Below are 18,672 nucleotides of genomic sequence, written 5' to 3' on the forward strand. Positions count from 1 at the left end.
TCTTGAATTTGAACCTCTGTACGTAAGTGTTCAAAGATTTTAGATTTAGAATCGGTCTCACCGAGCCGTCCGGCTTCGGTACCACAACAGTGTGGAATAATACCCCGTTCCCTGTTGCAGGAGGGGTATCTTGATTATCACCTGCTGGGAATACAGCTTGTGAATGGCTTCCAAAACTGTCTCCCTGTCAGAAGGAGACATCGGTAAAGCCGACTTTAGGAAACGGCGAGGGGGAGACGTCTCGAATTCTAATTTGTACCCCTGAGATATCACCTGAAGGATCCAGGGGTCTACTTGCGAGTGAGCCCACTGCGCGCTGAAATTCATTGAGACGGGCCCCCCACCGTGCCTGATTCTGCTTGTAAAGCCCCAGCGTATACTGAGGGCTTGGCAGAGGCGGGAGAGGGTTTCTGTTCCTGGGAACTGGCTGATTTCTGCAGCCTTTTTCCTCTCCCTCTGTCACGGGGCAGAAATGAGGAACCTTTTGCCCGCTTGTCCACGAAAAGACTGCGCCTGATAATACGGCGTCTTCTCATGTTGAGAGGCGAACTGGGGTACAAACGTGGAATTCCCAGCTGTTGCCGTGGCCACCAGGTCTGAAAGACCGACCCCAAATAACTCCTCCCTTAATAAAGCAATACTTCCAAATGCCGTTTGGAATACGCATCACCTGACCACTGACGTGTCCATAACCCTCTACTGGTAGAAATGAACAACGCGCTTAGACTTGATGCCAGTCGGCAAATATTCCGCTGTGCATCACGCATATATAAAAATGCATCTTTTAAATGCTCTATAGGCAAAAATATACTGTCCCTATCTAGGGTATCAATATTTTCAGTCAGGGAATCCGACCACGCCAACCCAGCACTGCACATCCAGGCTGAGGCGATTGCTGGTCGCAGTATAACACCAGTATGTGTGTAAATACCTTTTAGGATACCCTCCTGCTTTCTATCAGCAGGATCCTTAAGGGCGGCCATCTCAGGCGAAGGTAGAGCCCTTACAAGCGTGTGAGCGCTTTATCCCCCCTAGGGGGTGTTTCCCAACGCACCCTAACCTCTGGCGGGAAAGGATATAATGCCAATAACATTTTAGAAATTATCCGTTGTTATCGGGGGAAACCCACGCATCATCACACACCTCATTTAATTTCTCAAATTCAGGAAAACTACAGGTAGTTTTTCCTCACCGAACATAATACCCCTTTTTTGGTGGTACTCGTATTATCAGAAATGTGTAAAACATTTTTCATTGTCTCAATCATGTAACGTGTGGCCCTACTGGAAGTCACATTCGTCTCTTCACCGTCGACACTGGAGTCAGTATCCGTGTCGGAGTCTATATCTGCCATCTGAGGTAACGGGCGCTTTAGAGCCCCTGACGGCCTATGAGACGTCTGGACAGGCACAAGCTGAGTAGCCGGCTGTCTCATGTCAACCACTGTCTTTTATACAGAGCTGACACTGTCACGTAATTCCTTCCAACAGTTCATCCACTCAGGTGTCGACCCCCTAGGGGGTGACATCACTATTACAGGCAATCTGCCCGTCTCCACATCATTTTTCTCCTCATACATGTCTACACAAAAGCACCGACATACAGCACACACACAGGGAATGCTCTGATAGAGGACAGGACCCCACTAGCCCTTTGGGGAGACAGAGGGAGAGTTTGCCAGCACACACCAGAGCGCTATATATATACAGGGATAACCTTATATAAGTGTTTTTCCCCTTATAGCTGCTGTATAGTTAATACTGCGCCTAATTAGTGCCCCCCTCTCTTTTTTTAACCCTTTCTGTAGTGTAGTGACTGCAGGGGAGAGACAGGGAGCTTCCCTCCAACGGAGCTGTGAGGGAAAATGGCGCCAGTGTGCTGGGGAGATAGGCTCCGCCCCTTTTTCACGGACTTTTCTCCTGCTTTTTTATGGATTCTGGCAGGGGTTAAATGCATCCATATAGCCCAGGAGCTATATGTGATGCATTTTTTTGCCATCCAAGGTGTTTTTATTGCGTCTCAGGGCGCCCCCCCCCCCCAGCGCCCTGCACCCTCAGTGACCGAAGTGTGAAGTGTGCTGAGAGCAATGGCGCACAGCTGCAGTGCTGTGCGCTACCTTGTTGAAGACAGGACGTCTTCTGCCGCCGATTTTCCGGACCTATTCTGCTTTCTGGCTCTGTAAGGGGGCCGGCGGCGCGGCTCTGGGACCCATCCAAGCTGGGCCTGTGATCGTCCCTCTGGAGCTAATGTCCAGTAGCCTAAGAAGCCCAATCCACTCTGCACGCAGGTGAGTTCGCTTCTTCTCCCCTTAGTCCCTCGATGCAGTGAGCCTGTTGCCAGCAGGTCTCACTGAAAATAAAAAACATAATCTAAAACTTTCACTAAGAAGCTCAGGAGAGCCCCTAGTGTGCACCCTTCTCGTTCGGGCACAGAGATCTAACTGAGGCTTGGAGGAGGGTCATAGGGGGAGGAGCCAGTGCACACCAGATAGTCCTAAAGCTTTCTTTAGATGTGCCCAGTCTCCTGCGGAGCCGCTATTCCCCATGGTCCTTACTGAGTCCCCAGCATCCACTTAGGACGTTAGAGAAATATCATGGTAAGTCCCAAGTAATTCTACATAAATAAGACACAATTACTTACTTCCTATGCTTTGGTTTTATTCATTTTATATATTCATAATAATTACTATTCAAAATATACATCTGCTTGTGTATTGGGGAAATTAACAGGGTTGAACTTCACGTTGGTGCCCATGCTGCTGGGATTCACTTACTACAATTTAGAACATTTACTTGATATAGACAAGATGGATCATCCAAACGTCATCTGATGCTTTACCCTGCATTTTCTCAGTACAGATATAGATGAGGCATCAGAATCTTTCACATCATCTTACCTTCAGCCAGGGATGATTGAGTGCCTCATAGACTGTTATTCTCTCAGCAGGATCCAGCATAAGCATGCGGCGCACTAGATCTTTGGCACTTTCTGATATATGGCTCCACTGCCGGGGATTCATCTAAATAATTGGAAATACATAAATTATGTAATTTACCAAATAACCTAGTCATTCTGAATGTTGTACATAAATAAAGCTATAGCAGAAAATTAAAACTTTTCAAAATAGATTTCATTAAGTTGTAACAGGATCAAGACATTGGATAAACAGCAACAATTCAATCTAATCTGTCAAATTGCTCATAGATAAAAGTCCATTCTTGTTTACTGTAATTTAATGTTAGAATGTCATTAAACAATAGCATAGAGGAGGGGAAAAGTGCTTGTGGTGGTCACATAAGGGGGGTCATTCCGAGTTGTTCGCTCGGTATATTTTTCTCGCAACGGAGCGATTAGTCGCTAATGCGCATGCGCAATGTCCGCAGTGCAACTGCGCCAAGTAAATTTGCTATGCAGTTAGGTATTTTACTCACGGCATTACGAGGTTTTTTCTTCGTTCTGGTGATCGTAATGTGATTGACAGGAAGTGGGTGTTTCTGGGTGGAAACAGGCCGTTTTATGGGTGTGTGCGAAAAAACGCTACCGTTTCCGGGAAAAACGCGGGAGTGGCTGGAGAAACGGGGGTGTGTCTGGGCGAACGCTGGGTGTGTTTGTGACGTCAAACCAGGAACGACAAGCACTGAACTGATCGCAGATGCCGAGTAAGTCTCGAGCTACTCAGAAACTGCTAAGAAGTGTCTATTCGCAATTCTGCTAATCTTTCGTTCACAATTTTGATAAGCTAAGATTCACTCCCAGTAGGCGGCGGCTTAGCGTGTGCAAAGCTGCTAAAAGCAGCTTGCGAGCGAACAACTCGGAATGACCCCCAAGGTACTAAGTTATATTCCGTTTCACTGAGTTTCAAAACAGTCTCACATGGAGCACACTTTAGGCAGATGTTAAGACAGAACTCACACCAGAGTTTCCTTTCTATTCATTTTCCATTCCTGGAGGAATGTATTAAAATCTTGTCTCTCGCTTGTAAAGTTGCCCATACGAAGAATTTCTTAAATGGCACACTCCGGTCATTTGTCCCAAATAGTCATATAAAAAAAGTCTAAATTGAACAGGTAGTTTGGCAGTAGATGGAACCAACAGATAAAACACACATATATGCTAATGCTAATAGTGGTCATTTAACAGCATCATCCACTTACATCAGACGTGTTTACAATAAAACATTAGCCTGGGAGACCTGACACAGAGGAATCCCGCTGTCCCCAGGGCTGAGTTTCTGCTATTTCCACAGAAGACCTGGTAATGAACTAACTAGGCAAGAGAGAAAATACATGTGCACACTCAAAACACTAAGAACTACAAGTCTCAGCATAGCAGCACCTCATATATTCCCCCCCAATATATTCCCTATTGTGGACATGTGTGTACACTTGATTTGGACTGAACCTTTAAAATGTTAGGACCCACAAGATGAGGTCACTTGGCTGCAGCAGGTAGGCCAATATTTTTGGCCAATAATTATGCTAAGAACCTCAATTTTACTCCAAGTTAAATTGTAGTTTATTATAATTTTTCTGATCTCCAGAGTTCTTAGTGTTTTGAGTATGCCCTGAATTTTCTATTTTCTTTTCTTTGTGGCACTACTATTCTTAGCATGGTTAGCACCTCTTATGATCAGAATTAGGATGTGCAGTCCCCCCCAGATAGTGTACTTACTATATTATTAACAATTTTGGACATGGGCAAATCTCGTAATACCTCATTAAGAAAAAAGCATGGGGTTCTGTAAACAAAATTTGAACAGTGGGGTCTTTATGCTTGAAGCCATAATTAGAACACCTGATATGATGGACTTCATTCTAATACATATTTAAATGTTGATGGTTTATTGTCCAGACAAGATGGAGTAAATGTGTGATGGGGACTTTAGCGTAATCAGTCTGGTTTCCCTGCATCCTGGGTAGTGGGAGCAACATGAAGTGTTTAACATGCGTAATACCAGCACCCGCTTCATGAACAATGTTTCTAATCTGGAAGGACATTGCTGTATACCTGAGGTGTCATAACTAGGTTCAACATGATCAATCTACAGCTGGCAATGCTTGCCATGAAAGCAGAAGTCATGATTCACCCTCTCAGATAGTGACCGATCTACTATCCATTTTTATGCATGTGCTAAATGGTTGTCAACTGTATCAAGAATGAATGTGATAGGTAGGTACATAATAAGTTTCAATATTCAAAATTATTTTAAATAGGACACCTGTGAAATCTGTTGTAACCAAGTGAATACCTTGTTTTGGGCCAGTTTATTGTTGATGTACCAAGCATGGTAAAACTATCAGGAAACTAATAATGACAACAAATCTGGACTATTGATGTTTAAACAGAGCATTCCATTTAATTGGTAAGAAACACACACACAGTATCAAGGTACATAAAAATGTATGCCAAGAATTGTCCCTAAAAATTCTTCCAGTGAATACATTTATTTAGGCAAGGCTAAAAGATATTTAAAGTAAGACAGTTAAAGATCGTTGTAATACCACAGAAAATGATAAATTGTCCTACTGCTCATTTCTTTTCCCCATGTAAACTGTATTGAGTCACATTCCTTCAGACTACTTACTGTATTTCGATACTATGTACATTTACCGTATATACTCGAGTATAAGTCGACCCGAATATAAGCCGAGGCACCTAATTTTACCACAAAAACCTGGGAAAACTTATTGACTCGTGTATAAGCCTAGGGTGGGAAATGCAGCTCTAGCCGTACACAGCCCTCAGTGCCAGATATGCCCTCATACTGCCAGATATGCCCCCACAGTGCCAGATATGCCCTCATACTGCCAGATATGCCCCCACAGTGCCAGATATGCCCTCATACTGCCAGATATGCCCCCACAGTGCCAGATATGCCCTCATACTGCCAGATATGCCCCCACAGTGCCAGATATGCCCCCACAGTGCCTGATGTGCCAGATATGCCCTCATGCTGCTGCCAGATGTGCCCCTCATGCTGCTGCCAGATGTGCCCCTCATGCTGCTGCCAGATGTGCCCCTCATGCTGCTGCCAGATGTGCCCCTCATGCTGCTGCCAGATGTGCCCCTCATGCTGCTGCCAGATGTGCCCCTCATGCTGCTGCCAGATATGCCCCTCATGCTGCTGCCAGATATGCCCCCTCCCCAAGTGCCAAATATGCTCCCCCAGTGCTGTTACTTACCCCTCCGTCGATCCCGCGCTGTCTTCTGAAGGAGGGACACGGAGCGCACAGCGCGCGGCTCTCCTGTGTCCCTCCTGCATCTCCGGCGGCCGCGGCGGGTCTATTAAAGGAAGTGCCGGTTCGTGATCAGAGGTCACGAACGGGTACTTCCTTTAATAGACCCGCCGCTGCCGCCGGAGATACAGGAGGGAAACAGGAGAGCCGCGCGCTGTGCGCTCCGTGTCCCTCCTTCACACTGCACTCCCTTGTCACTGTGCACTGACTCGAGTAGAAGCAGAGGTGGCTTTTTCAGCACAAAAAAAAGTGCTGAAAAAGTCGGCTTATACTCGAGTATATACGGTATTTCATTTAGCATGCTTTTTTATGTCCAGTTCGTCTTAATTTGCTGAATATCTTTAAGCCTGTAGTCTTGTGCAAAGAAAGGTGTATTTAATTATTTTACCAGATGACTTACCGTGTTTCCCCGATAATAAGAGCTACCCCGATAATAAGACCTATCCTTACTTCTGCAAAACGGTCCAAACTAAGCCCTACCCCGAAAATAAGACCTAGCTAAATCCCCAGAAAAAGTGGAAAGTGAATACAAAAAACCCCCCAAAAACGGTAAGTATTGTAAAGCAGGACTGAGGGGCATGATGGGGATAAAAGCAGGACTGAGGGGCATGATGGGGATAAAAGCAGGACTGAGGGGCATGATGGGGATAAAAGCAGGACTGGGGGAGCATAACGGTCATCATTTTATTTATTATCCTGTCTGTTTTGAAAATAAGACCTACCCCGAAAATAAGCCCTATGGTGTTTTTTTGGACCGAAAAAAAAAAATAAGACAGTGTCTTATTATCGGGGAAACACGGTAGTAGCATTTGCTAATTGTAAAACAACTTTATTTTATCATTACTTACATGAATACAGTATATTGGAAGACTAGACATTTTCCAAGTACTCATGGTTACAAACCTATTTAAATTTACAATATTAGAACATGTTCCATTACATCTGTCACAAACCAGACTTTCAAATCCTGTTTCATGCACTCTCTCTTCACATGCCTGTTCTGCAGGTCAGGTTTTCCTGTTGCACTTCTCTTGTGGAGCTGATGCATGGACGTCACCATGTTGTATCTTGTCAGCTGACCACATTTTCTCCGGTCAGAGTGATCCTTGCCTCAGCTGACTCTGGCAGCGCCTATGTAAATCTTTTCCTGATTATTAGTTAACTGCCAGAGCAATAAGTTACATTGCTAATTCCTAGCTCAGGTATAGCAGTAAGTCTGTAGATTCTAGTTCAATACAGTGTCCGTGTATTGCTGGGTTTCTTCCTGTAAACTTCCCAGCCACAGTTTCCTCAAGTTACCTGTACATTTGGTCAGCAAGCCTCAGTATTTAAAAGCTACTGACTTTATCTGCCTCACAGCTCAGTTCAAGCTCCACTTCGCTGATTAACGGATTCTTCAGTAAGTCTCATCCTTGCGTACAGTATATGTATTTCGTTGGTTCTACTGTGATTTCCCTGATTGTACAATATATCCACCTATGGATCTCAGCTAATCTTTCCAGAGTATCGTGCTTGCTACCTTTAACGATTTCAGAGTTGATCTCATACCTGTTTAACCAATTGTTACCTGCTCCTGGATTTGTGCACCCTTCATTTTCCAGCAGTGTCCCTGTATTCCAGTGTGTAGTTAAACCCTGATTGTTTTGCAAGTTTCCTATCAATTTCACGTTCAAGTCTGCTACTGAAAGCTCATTATAAAGGACATCGTTACCCCCATTCTGTGCTGTTAGCATCTAATCCTCCTGTTATCTCCATCATCCTCTTGCAGCAAGCATTATTGTGTGTGCATTCCCCGAGCCTTCTACCTCTGTACAAGTACAACATATTCAGTTAGTCTTCACATATCATGAGGCTCTATTACGTTATTGGTCCTAACCTTTCTAAGCAGTTTTTATACTAGCCAGGTATCCACAGCCACCAATCCCAGCCACAGGTGATCTCAGCACAGCATTCAGCAATTCCGGTTCACGGTTGTTCTAGTCCAGATTCTGACTGTTTCTGGTTCCAGCCCAGACTGTTTATAGTGGTTATAGTCCAAAGTATCACCGGTCCCAATATGGTACCTGTCCATAATCCGGTTCCAGTTCACCATCTGATTCAGTCCAGCCCAGCATCTACCAGTTTCCAGTCCGGTCTCCAGTTTGCCACAGTCCTAGATTTTACTCCCATAGTAGCCTAAAGTGCTAGCTCATCTCATTCCAGTCTCATCTGCAGCGCAATTGTCCCAGTCCTAGTGCCCACAGATTCAAACAGGATGGATCCTGACAGTATCAATATAACCGGGACCTAGTTCTTTCCAAGAAAGAATCTTATTGGATTTGTGTGTATAATTCCTGAGTCCAGGTAGGACTAAATTAAGACATGGACTTTGTATCTTTTTTTTTTTTTTTTGGGGGGGGGGGGGGGGGGGGGGGGAATAGTTTTTGCATACTAATAATTACTCCATTTATCATATTTATGTTAAAGTGCCGATACATATGCAATTCTTTCTATTGTAATAGTAGTGACTCCTATGTTAGCACTGTATTGTGCTTTTTTTTGTATATACATATTGTATATATATCTATATATGGGAAACATGCAATATCCCGGCAGATGGGTTGCCAGCGGTCATATGACCGACACCAGCATCCTAAGGCTGGGGTTGGGTACATATGTTAACCCACCTTCCATCCTACCCCTCCCTGGTGGTGTCTAACCCTAACCCTTCCTAGTAGTGGCTAAAACTAAATCCCCTCCCCACCCGGGTTACCAAGCAGGAGTACCGGCAGAGCTCGTCTGGATTCTGCCACCGGTATTTTGAACCATGCTGGGATGCATTCAGACTGCCAGGTATGCCGAACGCCGGTTTCCTGAACGGATCCCTTAAATATGTATATGTAGTTAAATATTGGTTTTTATGTATTGTATATTGAAAAGGTTTTGTGCAGTCATAATTAAATCCTATTATCACATTTCGCAATAATATTTAGACATACTTTATTTTTAGGTACACACAGCTAAACTCATATGTATACATATTTAAAATACACGTTTTCACAATTTAATACATACACACATTTTATTTATAATGTATAATGCTATTTAATTTGCACTAAAATGGCAATAGGTCATATATACACACATTTTTCACAATTTTATTTTAAAAAATGAGATTTTAATACCTACCAGTAAATCCTTTTCTCGTAGTCCATAAGGGATATTGGGGACAGATAAGTACGATGGGTATAGACGGGTCCAAATTAGCCAGTGCACTTTAAATTTCTTCAAATGGGTGTGCTGGCTCCTCCCCACTATGCCCCCTCCCACAGGCAGTATAGGTAAACAGTGCCTGAAGGAGAAATTACATACATGAGAGAAGGAACGTAACAATAAGTGTGGTGAGATTTACACACCAGCACACCAAAACATAACCGGGCAGCAACGGCTGGCAACAGAAACAGCAACAGCACAGAGGCAGGCACCCAATATCCCTTATGGACTACGAGAAAAGGATTTACCGGTAGGTATTAAAATCCCATTTTCTCCAGCATCCATAAGGGATATTGGGGACAGATTAATACGATGGGGATGTCCCAAAGCTTCCAGAACGGGCAGCCCCACCTGCCCAAACTAGGTATCCTCTTTGGCCAGGGTATCAAATTTTTAGAACTTCACAAAGGTGTTCTTCCCCGACCAGGTAGCAGCTCGGCATAGTTGCGAGGCCGAGACTCCCCGGGCAGCTGCCCAGGAGGAGCCCACCGATCTAGTAGAGTGGGCCTTTAGAGACTTAGGAACTGCTATACATAGGCCTGTTGGATAGTAAGCCAAATCCAACGAGCAATGGACTGCTTTGAAGCAGAGCTACCCGTTTTCTGTGCATCATACAGCACAAACAAGGAATCTGCCTTTCTGATCTGAGCTGTCCTCTTGATATAGATTTTCAAGGCTCGCACTGCATCCAATGCCTCCGGAGGGGCAGAAGAGCCAGTACTAGAAGGAATCACAATAGGTTGATTCAAGTAAAATGCGGAGACCACCTACAGCAGGAACTCCTGCCTAGTCCTGAGCTCCGCTCTGTCCTAGTAAAAGACTAAGTATGGACTTTTACACGATAAGGCACCCAATTCTGAGACACGTCTATCAGAAGCCAGACGAACAGTCCTTGCTGAAGAAGATCCCTTCTTAGTGGCAGAGGCCAAGGGTCTTATATGGACATGTCCAGAAGAGCCGCGTACCACGCTCTTCTGGGCCAATCCGGTGCAATCAAGATTGCTTGTACTTTGTGATGTCTGATCCGCTTGAGCACCCTTGGGATCAACAGAATCGGAGGAAATAGGTAAACCAGCTGGTAAGGCCAAGGCGATGTCAGCGCATCCACTGCGCTCACCTGAGGGTCTCTGGTTCGCGAGCAGTAGCAGCGCAGCTTCTTGTTGAGGCGAGACGCCATCATGTCGATCTGTGGGCATCCCCACCTGTCGACGATCCGTTGAAACACCTGAGGGTGTAATCCCAACTCCCCCGGGTGGAGATCGTGGCGACTCAGGAATTCCGCTTCCCAGTTGTCCACTCTCGGAATGAAAATTGCGGACAGTGCTCTTGCATCTCTTTCCACCCAGAAAAGTATTTTGGACACTTCTCGCAAGTAGGCCTTGCTTTTTGTCCCTCCTTGACGATTGATGTATGTCACTGCCATGGCGTTGTCCGACTGAACCTGGATCGCCTGATCCCGGAGTAGAGGGGAGGCCTGAATCAGAGCATTGTAGATTGCTCAAAGTTCCAGTATGTTGATCAGAAGTAGGGCCTCTTGCGCAGATCACCTGCCCTGGAACTGCGCCCCCTTGGTGATAGCTCCCCATCCTCTCAGACTCGCATCCGTCGTGAGGAGTATCCGTTCCTGAATCCCGAAGCGTCGACCCTCCAATAGGTTGGAAGACTGTAGCCACCACAGGAGTGAAATCCTGGCCTGGGGTGACAGCGGAATCAACCAGTGCATCTGAAGATGGGATATGGACCACTTGTTAAGGATGTGGCATGGAACCTTCCGAACTGTATCACCTCGTATGAGGCCACCATCTTTCCCAACAATTTTATGCAAAGACGAATGGAAACTCGAGCAGGTCAGAGAACCATGCGAACCATTTCTTGAAGTGTTCTCACTTTGTCCTCTGGGAAGAACACTCTCTGAGCTACAGTATCATGCCCAGAAACAAGAGTCGTTGAGACGGCTCCAGATGGAACTTCTGTAAATTGAGAATCCACCCGTGGTGAGACAGAAATTGGATAGTGCGATCTATATGGAGCAGTAGAAACTGCCTAGAACTCGCTTTTATCAGGAGATCGTCCGGGAAAGGGACAATGTTGACCCCCTGGACTCTGAGTTGAAACATAATTTCCGCCACCACCTTCGTGAACACCCTCGGAGCTGTAGACAGGTCGAAGGGTAACACCTGAAACTGGTAGTGATCGCTCAGTAGGGCGAACCGCAGATAGGCCTCAGGTGATCCCCCCCATAATGGCGCCGGAGATACTAATAATGTTTATACTGGCTATGTGTCCCACACCATTTGTAGCCTCACATAAATGTTTGGTACAATAATTCCTCTATGAGGAAGCTTCAATTAGAAGCGAAACGCGTCAGAGAAAGTGCCCTATCTGTGACCCGGTGGACCTTGGCTGTTAGCTCTCATTGAAGTGCAGCGGTGTCTGAGACTGACACGCAGGAGACGAGAGGACGCTATATGCGGCGGCTGGAAAACAGGAGCGGAATCTATCTCTAGCGCCTGCAGTGCGCGGGGCTCCGGGAGCCGGACTGTTACTTCTCTCTCCAAACCAATACAGGTGTGTGCACGGGAGCCAGTTTCAGTGGGAGACGGAGGACATCATTTGTGGCAATTGAGACGGGAGCTTTGTTCTCACAGGTGCTTGCGATGCACTAAGAGTCCCGGGTGTGTATTACTTCCTCCATGACCTTTTTGAATGATATCCCACAAGTAAAGCACCATCAGTATATGTGAGCAATTGGATGAATTCTATTCATTGAGAGATCTTTAAACAAAGGCTTCAAATATATTACACCATATGATATCTAATTATGAATGACTCATGAACACATTTGATGAGAAGGTCTTATTTGAAAATTAAAAGCAAGGATGTTATCAGTGTCTAGCCCACTGTGGTCTCTGTTAGTTATATGATCCACCTCTTATGCTCATTAGTAGTTGTATTATTATTAATGTTTTAGTCTTATTTTTATGTATATGCGCATATTACAGTTATTAATGAATTATATATGTTCATATTTGATCAATTTTATAGATAATAAAATCATCTTGTAATTATAATCTTATTTGAGATTATTCAAGCCTTGTTGCCTCTAATTGAGTCTGAATAGCGCAAGGGGGTTTTTTTGTTTGTTTTAGTTCACACCCGGTTTTTTAAAAATCGGGTGGGTTGTGTTGGCCATATCCACAGGCCATTTCACCTTTGTTGCTGCTGGATAGATCTTGTGAGGTATGAGAGTATTGGATTAATTCTCTGATACCTGTGCGGAGTGGGTTTGACTGTGTATATAGGCACCCACTCGCAATTACACATATTTATATATATATATATACATATACAATAGCGCCAGACATCACTAGTGTTTAATAATGCCAGCCAGTCTCACACAGGGCCTACAGCGGGTTCCTGCTGCACAATGAACCAGGGAACCCCCCCAGCGGGGCCCCCAGTTTGTACTCACCACCGACGATCACCTGCAAGCTTAGTTGGGGTGTGCGGCATGCTGCAGCAGCAAAGGTGCAGTGCCCCGCTGAACAAACAGCGCCTCAGGACGGTGGCCCTGCAGCCAGGGACGGATCTAGGGGGCGGCGGCGAAGGGGGCGACCCCCCCTAACACAGTCATAGCCACGCCCACTTTTGAGCAGAAGAGAGCTCTCTGGGGACAGCCTGAGGCAGAACGATGCGCTGCAGCTTATACCACAGCAGCACAGAGGAGCCAGGAGAGCAACGGTTACAGAGCATTTGCCCCTCACTTGCTGGTGTGTGGGTACTAGGGCTAATAAATACAATTACCCCATAGCACAGTCACATGTACATAGAACAAGCACAAAGCTCTATCTCAGTCTCACTCAAAGAGTTCAGTCAGAATTGAGAGGAGGAGGAGTTAGGATTGCAGATGGGAGGAGTTGGGACTGTAGAGGGAGGAGTCAAGATTAAACAGTAAACCGCCCCCCCTAAAGAAAAGTCTAGATCCGTCCCTGCCTGCAGCTGGGAAGCAGCTCTGCACCTCAAGTGGCCGGTGACGCCGAAAAATCAATGAGTTCCATCAAGAACCAAATCAAAACTCATCGAGTTTTAATTTGCATGGTGCTGCACTTTATTCCAGACAAGGAATTATAGTGGATAAAAAACCCTCACACATGAACATCTTATCCTGACTTGCCATACCTCTGAGTGGAGATGTACTTAACTAAGAGATAAGCATGTACACATACACACTGTGTGTGTGTGTGTGTGTGTGTGTGTGTGTGTGTGTGTGTGTGTGTGTGTGTGTGTGTGTGTGTGTGTGTGTGTGCGTGCGTGCGTATATGTATATATATATATATAAATAAAATGTATGCACAATACTTATTTTACAAATTTTAATTTGTATTTTTATACTGCACTAGGAAAGCTTTCTTTTCTTATTCTATATCAGGCCTGGTTAACCTGTGGCTCTCCAGTAGTTGAGAAACTGCAATTTTCAGCATACCAGTCCACCGATCAGCTGGTAAAGCATGATGGGACCTATGGTTTCACAACAACTGGAGTGCCACAGGTTGGCCAGGATTGTTCAATATACTGGAAGATATCAAAAAAGAGGCTATTTAATTACAACCAATGTGAGCTTCTCAGTTCCTAACAAATCAAATAAATTATAAGACAATGGGTAATTGCTTTATATTTTTGCTAATTTTTCAATATGTTCTGTTTTACAAATTTAATGTTACAGTATGTTTTACACACATGGTCATGTCAGGCTCTGTGATTTTCACTTCCACCAACCATGTGGCTGATGCCTATCCTTTGTTTTTGCATCTTCCATAAATGCTTAGTTGCAGTGCTGGATTAAACCTCGTGGAGGCCCCTAGGTAGTCGAAATCTCTGAGCCCCCTTGCAAAATTATCTCTTAATCTCCTAATACATTTTAATTTTACAGTCTATGATCTGGAAACTGTAATGTGAATCTGATGTCTATGGTCTATGTACTTTAAGGTGTTAATGAGTACATTACATTAAAACTTTTTTTCTCTAGAGTCTTTAATGTAAAGTTTTCATTTCTTTGAGTTGATTCAATTTTTCTATCTTTTGGAAACAATTTAAGAATCCTTGATTGTGATTTCTTTCAAGATCAAATCAATATTATTTTGATCAGTTGTCGCGGTGTCCCTAAAGGGTGCAGAGCCCATAGGCCAGTGCCTACTCTGCCTATCTGGTAATCTATACTGCTTAGTTGTGTTTGAGTAATGCTGAATAAATGTACTGCTGTAATAACTTACTGAGCAGAGTTTTCCATTGCTGGTTAATCAGTTGGATATTTTAATGGAATCTTCTGTCCACTTCTTATGCATGTTTGCAACTTAAATTTTAAAGAGGGCCAGATATCTTTGGTTTTGTTTTGTTTGTAAGTACTGTTCTCGGAGATGGTAGAACAGCAGCTTTCCATGTCCAAAACCCAGAACATTACAAAAATGTAAATTAATATATAGGACTGCAGCACAGTGATTAGCATCGCAGTCTCTCAGCACTGAGGACATGGGTGGACTCTCAACCAAGGGACAGAGGGGTCTATTTACTAAGCCTTGGATGGAGATAAAGTCGCTGGAGATAAAGTACTAGCCAATCGGCTACCAACAGATATGTCACAGGCTGTGTTTGAAAAATGACAGTTAGGAGCTGATTGGCTGGTACTTAATCTCCATCCAAGGCTTAGTAAATAGACCCCTGAGTGTAGTTTATATGCTCTCCCTGTGTTTTCATGGGTTTACTTAAGGTACTTCAGTTTCCGCCAATATCTCACAGTGTGTATGCCCACGTTGGGCGGACCGGGTAAGGAGAGGGGGGACACTAGGTAATGTCGCCCAGGGAGCACATCTCCTAGTGTGTACGCACCAATAGATTTGGGTGGGGTGTGTTAACTGAAATCTAAATTGCAGTGTAAAAATAAAGCTGCCCAGTATTTGAGGGCTACATGCAAACACAGCCTGCATTTACCCTGCACATAAAAGTATAGCCCACACAAATCTAAATCTCCTTGCAAATGTTACATCTGTGCCATTTGCAGTGCAACATGGTTTTGCCCAATTACTTGCTTTTTTTCTTTACTTACAAACATGAGCCAGGCCATGTGCAATAGTCTTACCTTCTTTTTCACTTTGCTTCTAGCACCCAAACACATGTACAAACAGAAACAAAACAGCCTTGACCTGTACTTCCTTTCAGCCTCAGTTATACCATTCTGCTCTCCTGTTAATACATTGACCTGGCCTGATTACAGCAGTCTTTCTACAACCGTTCACATCCAAACCTCAACTGTGGTACTCCAAACAGACCCACCACGTACAAAAGGAGTCCTGGGCTACTGAGCACCAATGCAGAGAATCTCACTACAATTCTGCCTTCCTCCAATACAAATGTAACCTGTACTTCATATACTTTCCTTGGTCACATGAAAAATCTACTTTCAACCCCTAATATCCACCCAGTTGACCTACTCATTCCACCACTATCAACTTTAATGATTTTCTGGTTTATTCACACAGTTCTTCTACCCAAACTACTCACAACAATCTACTTAAGCACTCTACAAATATTTGCAGTGGCTTTCCATTGCACCTTAACTTTAAAAGCCCTCATTAACAGGATCAGGTCAGGATCCAGTCAGCCGAAATAAATACAAAGACGCCAGAATCCAGTCACTACATCCAAAACAAGGGTTTGCCAGAGCTGCAGAGAGGTAAACCGTGGGATTTGGGGGGGAGGGTTAAGCTGTGGGAAGGGGGACTTGGGGTTAGGCACCCCCCGGAAAAGGGTTAGTGTTGGGCAGTGGAAAAAGTGTGTTTAGGGATAGAATACTTACCTACTAGGTGTCAGGATCCTGAGCGTTGGGATGCCGCTGTCAGTATTAGGACTGCCGGAATCCCAAGCACTGGGATTTCGATACCATCCCTCATTCATCTCCCTCCCATTCATCTCAGGCCTAGTCACAAGATGCTGTCCCTCTCACCCACTAAGATCAGTCTCATCTTTTCTCAAATTACAATGAGGATACCAGTCCAAGGCTTACTTTTATGGTCTACTGGTCTGCCCATAGGTCATAATTATAGGATATATGGTTGGTACATTAAAGGTATGTGTGGGTTAATAAGGGCAGCCTTACTGCATTATTCCTGACCATCCCAGTACCTCAACATGAGTTAAATCACCTTCTATAACATGCAAAAAAGAAAAATGTAAAAAATCTGTGAACAAATACCAGGGTTGGTACACCAGCACATTGGTCTCAGTCACTTAAATGAGAAATCATGGCTATTAAACTATACTCCTCATTCCCCTATCCACGTAGCAGTGACACCATGCCAAGTGTGGCTTCTGTTAAAGCATAAATCATGACTCAATGGGATGCCTGCTACCATACTGCAAAAAGGAAGGCACAGCAATTCTTTGGTTGTACACAAAATATTTATTTTATTGAATCAATAAAAACTTGACTATAATAAATATAAACAGTTATGTGATTAAAAAAGTGGGATAGCTTCACATAATGCCCATCTACTCTTTCTTTTTCTAATTTTTCTGTCTAGATTTCATTGCACTTAGTATATATATATATATATATATATATATATATATACACACACATACATACATATATATATACACACACATATATATATATATATATATACATACACATACACACACACACACATATATACACACACGCACAAACACACACACACACACACACACACACACACACACAGTGCATCTGGAAAGTATTCACAGCGCTTAACTTTTTACACATTTTGTTATGTTACAGCCTTATTCCAAAATGGAATAAGTTCATTGTTTTCCCTCAAAATTCTACACACAATACCCCATAATGGCTATGTGAAAAAAAGTTTGAGATTTTTGCCCATTTATTAAAAATAAAAAACTAAGAAATCACATGTGCATAGTATTCACAGCCTATGCCATGAAGCTCAAAATTGAGCTCAAGCACATCCTGTTTCCACTGATCATCCTTGAGATGTTCCTACAGCTTAATTGGAGTCCACCTGTGGTAAATTCAGTTGATTGGACATTATTTTGAATATTGCAGAATAAATGTATTGCAACCTCATTAGCATCCTATAACACCATAAAACTGCCTATTAATGCAGATTAATGGCAAAACTGTAATGCTCCATTCTACACTTCCATTTTGCAGAATGTTGAGCATGTTCTACTCAGTTATTCCTTGTGCTTTACATCAAATATAATCTCCTCCACCAATCACAAGCAAGTTCTCTCCCTTCTAAATCTGCTTAACATTCACCACTAGGGTGAAGTAGGAGAGATAATGGAGGTACTTTAGACTTTAAGCAGCTACACATTAAGAGCAGTAAGTGTGTTGCAGTTATCAACATCGTACCACAAATGAAGACCAGATCAAAACACTGCACCTCCAGGGCGTAGCAGACTATAGTTGACTGTAAAGTTAACAATTAGTAAACTCAATTTTTTCTTAGTAATTGTTCTTGAGAAGAAGGCTTAAGGGTCCCAATATAAGGCCCCCACTTTTTATAGAAACACAAAGCTCTTGATTCAGTATCAGGTCAAGCAGATCGCCTTTCCAAGTATGACTTAAGTTTATGAGCTCGAGGAGGAGAGCAATCTCTACCAATTTTGAAAGCATGTCTTTTTTGATATAGTCACTATTATAGTGAGTAAAAGGTAGGAGGTGTTTTAGGGTGTTCTCTATGCCCCAAGAGGTAAAGTTGGCACTCAATAATGCTACTGGATCTGGTTTGAGGTGGAGGTAAAAAATAAGATTTTAAACCTACCGGTAAATTTTTCTCTCCTAGTCCGTAGAGGAAGCTGGGGACTCCGTCAGGACCATGGGGATAGACGGGCTCCGCAGGAGACATGGGCACTAAGAAAGAACTTTAGTTATGGGTGTGCACTGGCTCCTCCCTCTATGCCCCTCCTCCAGACCTCAGTTAGAGAAACTGTGCCCAGAGGAGACGGACAGTACGAGGAAAGGATTTTGTTAATCCAAGGGCAAGATTCATACCAGCCCACACCATTCACACCGTATAACAAGGGTATATACGAACCAGTTAACAGTATGAAACACAGCATCAGACCTAGACTGTTGAAAACTGTAACATAACCCTTATGTAAGCAAAAACTATATACAAGTCTTGCA

At 43.7% G+C, this 18,672-nt stretch overlaps 1 protein-coding gene across 13 annotated transcripts in view; it reads right to left on the minus strand.

Annotated features, from left to right (window-relative positions):
• CASK (calcium/calmodulin dependent serine protein kinase) overlaps window positions 1-18,672 on the minus strand; it is an 887,710-nt gene that overhangs the window by 322,684 nt on the left and 546,354 nt on the right. For all 13 annotated transcript variants that reach the window (XM_063955614.1, XM_063955617.1, XM_063955611.1 and 10 more), the window contains exon 8: window positions 2,897-3,019. In XM_063955614.1, the coding sequence (XP_063811684.1) occupies window positions 2,897-3,019 (123 nt within the window). The remainder of the gene's footprint in view (window positions 1-2,896; window positions 3,020-18,672) is intronic.

The sequence above is a fragment of the Pseudophryne corroboree genome, chromosome 2 (genome assembly GCF_028390025.1).
Source record: "Pseudophryne corroboree isolate aPseCor3 chromosome 2, aPseCor3.hap2, whole genome shotgun sequence".
NCBI classification, from domain to species: Eukaryota; Metazoa; Chordata; class Amphibia; order Anura; family Myobatrachidae; genus Pseudophryne; species Pseudophryne corroboree.